The sequence below is a fragment of the Elephantulus edwardii genome, unplaced genomic scaffold (assembly GCF_000299155.1).
Source record: "Elephantulus edwardii isolate Elephantulus edwardi_28Jun2011 unplaced genomic scaffold, EleEdw1.0 scaffold00017, whole genome shotgun sequence".
Lineage (NCBI taxonomy): Eukaryota > Metazoa > Chordata > Mammalia > Macroscelidea > Macroscelididae > Elephantulus > Elephantulus edwardii.
Genome location: NW_006399767.1, coordinates 396,891 through 408,055, shown reverse-complemented (window position 1 = coordinate 408,055; position 11,165 = coordinate 396,891). Strand labels below are relative to the sequence as shown.

At 40.3% G+C, this 11,165-nt stretch overlaps 1 protein-coding gene across 1 annotated transcript in view; it reads right to left on the bottom strand.

The window, feature by feature from the left end:
* PKHD1 (polycystic kidney and hepatic disease 1 (autosomal recessive)) overlaps positions 1-11,165 on the bottom strand; it is an 866,042-nt gene that overhangs the window by 845,541 nt on the left and 9,336 nt on the right. Inside the window, exon 5 of the mRNA XM_006882114.1 lies at positions 7,052-7,109. Coding sequence (XP_006882176.1) covers positions 7,052-7,109 — 58 coding nt within the window. The remainder of the gene's footprint in view (positions 1-7,051; positions 7,110-11,165) is intronic.

The window sequence follows — 11,165 nt, the reverse complement described above, 5'->3', positions numbered from 1 at the left end:
CAGATACGATTTGATGGTATGCACACACAAAAAATAATAAAATAAAATTTAAAAAAATATTTTACTGAGCACTCACATTATACTAAGCTAATGGGAATCAAAAGACAAATTGATTGGGAAAATCTGCTGTCATGGACCTCTCCAGGGTGCTGAAGAGCAATGATGTCAGTCTAGATACAAAGGTGTACCTAATCCAGGCCACAGTTTTCTCTATTATTTGTTAGGCTTCAGAAAGTTGGACAATGACTAAGGATGACAGAAAAATAGATGCTTTCTAGTTGTGATGCTGGAGAAGAGCCTTGAACAAAGCATGGACTGTCAAGAAAACAAATAGGTCTGTCTTGGAGAGGGTGAAACCATGTCTCTCCTTGGAAGCTAGGATTTTTTTTTTCATTGTTTGTATTTATTCCAACTTTTCCAGTTCTTTCTTTCTTTCTTTTTTATAATTTCATTAATTTTAATGAAAGTTTACAGAGACTTAGCGTTTCCAGTCATTCATTGTCATTTTTCTTCCTGCCCACCCCCTCCCAATTCACTCTTCTCCTTGAAAAGTAAAAGAAAAACTCTTTCATTGTTATGTAATCTCCCCATGCTCCAAGTCCACTTCACTGTGCAGCCTTCATTCTGGACTCCTGTCATGACAATAATACCACCTCACTTACTTTGAGCACATGGCCAAGAGAGATCGGCCCTTGGAGAAGGACATCATGCTCGGGAGGGTGGATAAACAGTGCAGAAGAGGGAGATCCCAGATGAGATGGATTGATACAGTAACTAGGGCAGTCGGGGTTGGTGTGTCAGAATTAGTGAGACTGGCTCAGGACAGGGAAGGGTTCAGAGCTGCTGTACATAGGGTTGCGATTCAACCAATAACATTCTATGACAGATTAGGAAGCAGGAGTGGCATCCACTTCCTAAATAACTTGCCTCCAGAAACTCTGTGAACTTTATAGATGTCGATAGTTATAGAGGGGTTTCAGGCCTTTCATTCATTCATCGGATCACTATGAGTCGTTCTTGACTCGAAGGCAGTCAACAACAACAACAATGGTCAAAGAAAAGACCAGTTATATCTTCCAAAACAGTTAGTGGCTGTTAGTTGTTGTGGTTAGGTATCATTGAGTCAAGTATGACTCATAGTAACCCTATGAACAACAGATCTGACTCTGTCCTATGCTGTCCTCACTGTCTCTGACATTCTTGAGCAGAGTTCCCATCACAGCAGTCCCTATGTCAATCCATCCAGGTAAGAGTCTTCCTTTTTTTCACCAATCCTCCCCCTTTCCAAGAATAATATCCCTTTCCAAGGAATAACGTCTTGTAACAACATGCCCAAGGTATGTGAGGTGAAGCTTCATCATCTTCCCCTCCAAGGAGCACTCTAGCTACGCTCTCTCTACAACACATAGCTATTTGTTCTTTTGGCTGTTTATGGAATGTTCATTACACTTCTCCCACACCACAGCTCAAAGACATCAATTCTTTTGTCATCCTTACTCATTGTCCAACTCTCAGATACATAGTGTCTCTCTTACTCATTCATACGTGAATTGCAGCTACTGCTGGGCATCCTTTCTGTGAATTGAAGGGATTTCCACTGGGCAGAAAATTTCTCTTTAATGCTTCCTTAGTTTTATCTTATAAGAATGAAGTTATCAGTCATCAACAATCCCCTTTCAGCAAGGTGAACTCTCAGTAGTGTGATCCTCCAATTTCACTGCTCATAGCAACTGGGGGGGGGGGTCCCTATACCAAATGTGTTTCCAGTCAGCAGCTAGGTAACTGGCCTCAAAAATTCCTAGCATAGACTGATGAACACATCCAGGGCCGAATTTGTCATATGAAACATATCAATTGTTATTCCATCAATTCCTGGGGCTGTATTTTTTTTGCCAATGCCTTCGGTGCCACTTGAACTTCCTCTTTCATTACCTTTGGCTCTTGATCATATAGTATTTCCTGAAATATTTAATAATCAAGAAATTATCTTTGGTACAGCCATTCTGTGTATTCCTTTAATCTTCTTTCACTGCTTCTTTGATCATTCAAGATTTTCTCCACAGCAGGTGTTAAATATTGCAATTTGAGATTTGAATTTGTTTTTCAGTTCTTCCAACTTAAGAAAGGCCAAGCAAATTCTTTCCTTTAGATTCTCCAATTCTAGCTCTTTGTATATCCTGAAATAATAGTTTGCTTTGTCTTCTCAAGTTGCCTTTTGAAATATTCTATTCAGCTCTTAGTTCAACTCTCTTCGCTGTGTGCTGGTTTCTCAACCCTCTAGTGCAATTTTCAGGTTGGATGACTGAAAGGTATTCCTATTTGTTCCCATTTCCAAGAAAGGTGATAGGATATTGAAATTATCAGACAAAATTATTAATAGCATATGCAGGCAAAATACTTCTGAAGATAATTTTTAAATGGCCATAACAGTATATAAACAGAGAAAAGCCAGTTCACGCTAGATTAGAAGAGGCTGTGGCAACAGGAATATAATTTCTGTTGTCAGATGGATCCTACCTGAAAGCAAAGAATACCAGAAGAAAGTTTATTTGTGCTTTATTGACTATGCAAAGGCATCTGACTGTGTGGATCATAACAAATTATGGCTAATCTTATGAAGAATGGGAATCCCAGAACACTTAATTGTGCTTATGCAAAATCCTTAACCAGACCAAGATATTGTTTTGTTTATGTAGTTTAAAATTAAGAAAGATGTGGGTCAGGATTATAACCTTTCTCTATGCCTATTCATTCTGTAAGATCAAATTACATGAGAAGCTGCACTCTACGAAAAATAATGTGGCATCAGGATTAGAGGAAAACTCATCAACAACATCCTTATGCAGATTAATTACCTTGCTTGCTAAAACTGAGGAGGACATGAACTCCTTGCTGCAGAAGATCAAACTCTACAGCCTTCAATGTGGATTGCATCTCAATATCAAGAGAAAAATTCTCACCACTGGACTGATAGGTAACATCATGATAGACAGAGAAAAGATTAAAGCTGCCAAAGTCTTCATCTCACAATCTGTACACTTAGTACCAGCACTTGGGAAATAAGGTACATATTGCAATGGGAAAATCTACAGTTAGAGATCTCTATAAATTATTGAGGAGCAATGATGTTAGTTTAAGGACTAAGGTGCACCTGATTTGGGCTATGGTCCTCTCAATCACTTGCTATGGTGCTAAGAGCTGGACAATGAATACAGAAATAGAATTAATGCCTTTAAACTGTGGTGTTGGAGAAGAGAACTAAAAATCCTGTGGACTGCCAAGAGAATAAGCAGATAGGTCATGGAGAAGATGAAGCCAGAGTGCTCCTCAGAGGCAAAGATGATGTAGCTTCATCTCACATACTTCGGCATTTTGCTAGGTGAGGTTATTCATGGAAGTGGGACATCATGCTTCAAAAAGTGGAGGGATGGCAAAAGAGAGGAAGACTGTAAACCAAGTAGATTGATACAGTGACTGCAGCAGTGGGTTCACGTATGTTAAAGATTGTGGGATTGGAACAAGATTGGACAGGGTTCGGATCTGTTGTTCATAGGGTTGCTATAAGTTGCAATCAGCTTGACAGAACAAAACAACAAGAACATACCAAATGCTGTATGATATGTTCTCTTACATTTTACAATCATGTAAATTCAGTTCTGTAGAAATGCATAGGACAAAGTTTTTAAGTGCTACATCATAGAGAGCCGACATAATTAGAGATTATCAGACAACCCCCCCAAGCTGGAATCGCACACCTTCAAAATAGAAGATCTAATCATCTATGGTGTGTGTGATCTAGTATCAGACTGTGTTGGGATGAGAGATGAGTAAATTAATGAGGTCGCACTTCAAAATTACAAACAATGAGTGTAAATATGGCACTCGAGTGGTCTGAACTCAGAAGACCTTGGCTTCTTTTCATGAATGCTTAAGATGATCAAAACACTTTACCAACACGTTTGTTCCCTTTACACTGGGCTATGTTTTATTAATGATAAATTACTTTTATCTGCAGTCCTTGGATGCATTTGGATTACACCAAAATGGAAACCTGCAAAGTAGTATTATAGGCTTTTACAGGTGGAGAGGTAGAAGGAGAGAAAGACTTAGACAAAGGGCATAGAGTTGGCAAAAGCCTGGAATTTGAAGTTCTCTGTTACTGACAACAGGCCGAATAATTACCCTTCTTTCAGTAAAGCTGAATTTTCCTGCATTAGTGGACATGTGTTCTTGCTCTGATAAGTCTAATTTTATTAACGTTTTACAGGAATTAGGAGTTCCCGTGAGGTTTAGTTTTGTTTTTAAACAAAGATCCTCCAATAGAGGTTGACTGATGCCTAACCCAAGCCACGATAGCAGAGGATTCTGCGTCACAGTGGAAGATTTTAACCACATATAGAAATCCAACTGCTCATAAAACAGTCTCTCCTGTGCCTGCCACTATCCCCATCTTCCTGGCTGCTAACTCTGGGCAGGCTTCCCAAATGAAATGAGAGTAATCGTCTGGAAAATGATTGCAAAGATGCATCTGTGTAGATCCTGCCTGGAGGGACCACTCCAAAGGGACCAAGCACCAGGCTTTCCCTGCAAAGGTGGAGGAGATGATGTGTGGAACACAGACTCAATGGAAGAAATGGGCTTGATAGGTCTAGGTGCCAGCTGAGGTCCCATTTCATACCTCTAGAGGCTCCTCATCCCCTCATTCCTCACCCTAACAAGACTTCTGTTATCTAACAGAGCCTTCCAACATCAGAGCAGCAGGCACCCAAATCTATACATGTGATTCTCACAGGCTGTATCTCTTTTTAATAACCATATTGTGTCCTCGTTAGTCAGAGGAAACCATCTGTAAATAGCTCATACCAATGACATTAAATGAAAATTCTTGTGCAGTTTAAGTACACATTATTACTTAGAAAGTGACATCAGGCTACCCCCAATGAGATGGATTGACATGATGACTTCACCAATAGGCTCTAGTGTGTCGATATGATGAGGATGGTTCAGGATAAGGCAGGGTTCAGGTCAGTTTTTCATACGGTCACTATCAGTTGTACTCGACTCAACAGTACCTAACAACAACACATTGTATCTGTACACATACACACACATTCAAAATGAAAACACTTTTCAATACACTCATTTTTACATTCTTGACCAGTCAAGTCATTCAAAACTACTAGATAGGTCTGTGCATTTATACACAACTACATCTAAGAACTGAGCACGTTTTCCACACTCAGGCCATTCTAGGAAACTCTGGTGGTGTGGTCTGTAGGAAGTCGCTTGCTAACCCATAGGCTGCCTTTCTGGCAATTTGAATCTTTTAGCAACTTTACAAATAAAAGATGTGTTGTCTCCTTACATGTGATTTACAACCTCAGAAACCCAGTGGAGAGCCAGCTAGGGGTGAGTTCTAGTTCAAAGCAAATAATGAGAGGCTATTCTGAAAATCTCTTGGAACAAATGAAAAACTGAAATAGAAGTGTTGTTAGATACTTTTGAGTAGAGTATGATTCCCAGTAAAGCTATTAATAACAGTTCTGAACCTTAGTCTATTCTGTACCATCTTCACTTCTGACACACTTGTACCCATTGCTACAGTCATTATGTCAATCCATCTGGCTAAAGGTCTTCCTCTCTTTCACTGACCCTCCATCTTTCCATATATGATGCCTTTCTCCAAGGAATAGCCTCTCATCGCAACATGTCTAAATTATTTGAGGTGAATCTTTGTCATCTTTGCCTCTAAGGAGCACTCTGGCTGTACTTTTTCTAAGATATTTCTGTTTATTTTTTTGGCAGTCCATGGGATATTCAGTACTCTACAATTCCACAGATCAAGGGTATCAATTATTCCTCTGCTGTCCTTATTCATTGCCAGCTGTCAGAAGAACAGCGAGTGACTGAAAAGACCATGACCTGAGTCAGGTGTACCTTAGTCTTCAAATTGACATCATTGTTCCTCAGTAATTTGGAGCAGTCCTTTCAAAAGACTGCTGAAGCAGCTAGCAAATTAAATACTGTTGTGTACTGTAGAGTCAAAACCGACCCATAGCTACCCTCCAGAGGGTTTTCAGAGGCAGTTGATCTCACAGGAGGAGATTGTTCATCCTTCCCCTGTGGAGCAGCTGGTGGTCTCAAACCATGTACCTTTGGGATTATAGCACAGCTTCTTGCCACAGGGCCACCAGAGCTCCCTTATTTGTTGTACTGCTTACCAAACTGTTCCCTGGGATAAAAATGAGTTGTCTCCTCCTATAAAGATTTATAGTCTCTAAGACTCAATGGAAAGTCATCATGTATCTGAACTGAATCTACTGCAGTGGGTTTGGCTTTGGTTAACTGAGTTTCCTACTTAGTTACTTAGTATTACGGCAGAATTAGCATCCATTTCTCAGTGGCAACTCTTTTCCTTTGAGTTTTCTTTCTGACTTTCTCCTCTATATTCCTGGTTTCTAAGTATCTGTGTGCTTTCTAACTCAGAAATAAACTCCTCACATGAGAACCAGAATGAATGGCACTTCAAGTAATATTCAGCACGCCTCAACACAGGACATGTTTATTCTGTGGGGCCACCTGACTGACTTTCAATCTCAGCTATATCTATTATTAGCTATTTGGCTTTAAATAAGTTACTTAACCTTTTGGTACTTCATATTTCATTAGCTTCAAAATGAGAACAAGAATAAGAGTTCCTCTATCATGAGGATTTTCTGAGTATCTAATAAAACAATGTATATCAAGGCTTAGAATAGAGCATAGCACATAGTTCAATACACATTTGTTATCATGCATACAACTAGTAAGGTTAAAAACAAAGATGTTATCTTTTTTCCTCTATTCTCCTGTTTTATTTTGCTGGCTTTTTTTCATGTGTTGATTCCATCTGTTAGCAATGAAGAGGTTGACATTTATTATCAAGATACTAACTGAAAAGAGGCTAAATTTGCTCGTTTATAAAGACCATCCAGTTACTTATATAACAGTTTGCAAGAACTTTCCACAAAGAGATACATAATAATTTCTGTTGTAATAGAAGCTCTCTTACCTGGAACTCCACTTGATGGATTAACTCGGTAAATAATGGGTGTCTGTGCCTTGGAAAACTGTTTAGAAAACATTATCATAAGTGAGTATTTCATTAGACTCTCACAACAGCAACCAATGTGCAATGTGGTCTAGGATAGCAAGTAAGTAAATTCCTTCTGTTATATATATAAAAAAGAGAACGAGGGCACTAGGGAGAGAAATAAAAAAAGGAACTGGTTCCAAGAAACGAACAGGCCTTTATTGTGTGGTCTGAGAGAGGAGCCAAGTGACCCATCCACATGGCATGCAGACAGGATCAAAACGGTGCACGAGCAGTTTGCAGGGTTTCCTTTTTATAGGGGTCCTGGGGAGAACTAAGATGGTACTTCTCGGAATTTGGAGTGTTAATTTAGTTAGGTTTTAGCTTTTTTCTATTTTCTCAAGCTCAGACTCTTATCAGGATCCCTTGTCTGGTCTGGTCTTTGATGTGACCAGCTCAGGTGTTAGTAAGTTTCTCAGGATGTGATCAAGCTTGGGGGTGGTGGGGAAACTGCCATATTCTCCCTTCACCTTCAAATCGCCTTTATCCCTATTTTTTATCCTAGTAATTTTTCTATGACATTAGATGACACATTATTATAGTTCTATAGTTAAGGCAAGGAGGAATTTTTATCAATGTCCTACAAACCTTTATCTTAAACCATGTTCTCTCACCCTTTTTCTACTTACCCATCTGCCAGAAATACATTATACAAGAAGGAAATGTGGTAACCTATGCTTTAGAATATTAGTCATTTAATTCCATATTATCACTTCATTCTTTTGATTCTTAAAGTTTTGTGCTTTCACCATTCTAGGGACCAAAATTTTCTTATTTAATAGAAAGAACTGTAACTTAGTGTCAAGAAGCTGTGCTGCAGTCCCGAAGGCACAAGGTTCAAGGCCACCAGCTGCTCTGTGGGAGAAGGATGGACAATCTCCTGCAGTGAGATTAACTATCTCTGAAAACTTGCAGGAGGGTCATTTGCAACTCTACGGTAACAACAACAGCATGTTGGTAGGTATAAGCAAGCTATGAAAAAAAGCCTGAAAAATGGGAGCCTGGGTAGGCACACAGGTGGAGTCCTTTTTAGGGACCTGGAAAGTGTCTGCTGCAAGGAAAAAGGATGCAAATATTCAAGGAATGGGAAAACAACACTCTATTTCAAGAAGAAGGAAAATGGCATGGATGAGAGAGGCGAGAGCCTGCAAAAACTTGGTCATGGTTTTATAAATCATCTTGCAATGCTCCCTTCTTCCCATATACATCAGCTATTAAAATATATGCTCCAGAAAGACAGAGGCAATACTTGACTTGGTTGATGTCATAGCCCATGCATAGCCTATGAGGAAGACTTCACATTCTTTTGAATGAATGAATGAAGTTGTCCCATCTGGAATGACTGGTGTACTGTTCCTGGGAGCAGAAAAGAGAATGAGATGATCTCAGGAATTCTTTCTCACCTACAGACATCCCATCTCGCATACAATCTAAGATCAGCACACAAGAGCATTGACAGAATTCTGGCCTTCCATGCAGGAAAACTAGATTCAGCTCCCAGCCAGTATACCTCACTGCATAGCCACCACATGCCTCTTCAGTAGAGGTTTGCATGATGCTAAAAAAGTTCCAGCATTGCTTTTGGACTAAGATGGAATAAGAAAAATGGCCTGGTGATCTGCTTCTGAAAATCAATTAGTGGAAAAACCTCTGGATTACAACAATCTGATTGGCTACTGGTGTGGTGCAAGGCAAGGCAGTGTTTTGCTCCACTGTGGATGGGATCACCATGAAGCAGGGGCCAAGTCCACAGCAGTCCAAAACAAGAACATCAACACACAAACATCGAGCAATTCCTCTGGAGATTAATATGAAGAAAAAGGAAAACATAAGCATGAGTTAAGTAGGGTAAGCTTTGACCTGTGAGCCAGTGACTTACAGAGAGGAAGACAGTCAGCTTCCACCACATGGACTCTGAATCTCCTCTAGATGCCTAGATCTCCTCCACAGGAGAGCTTCCCCACAGAGCTTCCCATTTGTGTCACAAACGACAGCAAACTGTTTTGCTTGGTCTGCTTCCACCTTCTTGGGAGTCCGCCTTCCAAGGGAGAACATTTCCAAAGAATAACTCCATTGTTAATCAACAACCCTAATCAGGCATTGAAAATCAAGACTTTTTAACAGAGCTAACAGAGGGGCTTGGAAAGTTTGAGGTGTAAGTATTGATCCACATAGTTGTATATATTACTGTCAAGGTTAATGTCCCTCCAATTTTAAAAGGAGAGGGTTAGAGAAAAGTTCACACAAAATATGTGCACTCAGAGGGTTAAAATGAGCATCCTGTGACCTCTCTGATTTGCAGCTGGCTCTGATCTTGCCAGAAGATAAAGATTAATGTCATTCCACACATACCTGCCAAGCACACAATCTCCACCTCTTCTCAAACCCTTAAAGTTTCTGTGCCAGTGTGAAGACCTTCAAACCAATAGAATTTCAATTGGAGTTTTATCACAGGAGCCTCATGAAGTGGAAAACTCAGATCTACTCATTGCCATCAAGTCTGGGAATTGAGTCATAGCTCACCCTGCATTGGGTTTTCAAGGCTGTAAATCGCATGGGATAAGAAGGTCCACCTTTCTCCCAATTTACTGCTGGTGGATTCAAACTGGCAGAGGCATGACCTTAGCAGAACAACTCCTTGTGGACCACCCACCAGTGGTCCCAAGTAGAGCACCAATTATCACCCTGTTTCACAGATGTTAGGCAAAAGAACTTAACTGAAGCCAAGTAACAAAACATACTTCCCAGTTTTCAACATGAAATACAAGACATCCAAATCAGGAAATTTAGAATCCTTCTACCAGAAGTTTCTGGGGCATACAGTGATGGTTTTATGACTCTCTCTGTCAGCTAAATGTGCTGAGTGGTAGAGCAGATTCAGGATTAAACCTCAAAAAGGGCTTCCCTTGTGATCCTCTCAGAGCTGATGCAATATAAAACAGTACATTTCTAAGAAAAACAGGCCTTGGTCACCCACCAAGCCAGAGACATGGCAAAGTGAAAAATTAATGAGCTTCCCGCATGCTGCTCCTTGAGCCCAAGTGAGGTCAGCAACAGCAAGATGGAGGGAAGAGGCAGATTAGAGGACCAGAACCACAGCCACCAGCTGCTTGCTAAACCTTCTGTGAATTGTTCAGACTTGTCAGAGCCTGCAGCAGGCTCTTTGGAGTGGACTGGCGAGGTGAAATAAATTTTTAATACTCATGGTTCCCTCAGCCCTAGTCCCAAAACAAAGAGACACACAGTGTTTTATTTAGCTTGGAATGTCTCTCATTAACTGCATCCCCTGGTGATTCTCCATCAACTCATCATGCTAGATGAACGATGCAAGGACTTGTTTGCTTTAATGTGTGATTTTTAGAAAGTATTTCTCCTCTTTCCCCTCTCCTACTCTCCTTATCAGCCTTTTAATAAGTAAGAATGTTTAGTGTCTGAGGGGAAAGGAGCATCAAACCCCAGCCCAGCATGGTGGTTCAGGACATGCTTAGCCATCTCTCTTTGGTTCTTTTCCCTGAGAGCACAAAGGTATTGGTGTGGGTGTTAATAAAACGACAGTTTTTCCTTTCTACTGCATATGAGCAGACACAAAATTTGGGGAAACGAGGCTATCTTGGACTGAGAAAAAAAGTGCTTAAATGTGAATTGACAGAAAAATGCAAATGTCAAAAATGAATCAGTAATGTAAAGTGTGGACACTTGGAGATGAACTTAGAGGGTAAGTGTGGTTCTACAGAGCTCTCTGTAGCACTGAATTGCACTCTTCAAAACAGTTCTTTTTTTTTTTTAATTTTTTTTTTTATTTTATTTTGTGTATGTGTGTCTGTGTACCGTCAGATCAGATCTGACTGGTACAGGAGGAGATTGTCCCTCCTTTCCCGGCAGAGCATCTGGTGGATTTGAACCATGCATTTCTGGGATTGCAGTGCAGCTTCTTGCCACTAGGCCACCAGAGCTCCCCCTTCAAAACAGTTCTTAAGCTGAGATTCTCTATACATGTTGGTGTTGTCACTAGCTGCCGATGAGTTGGAGTGTC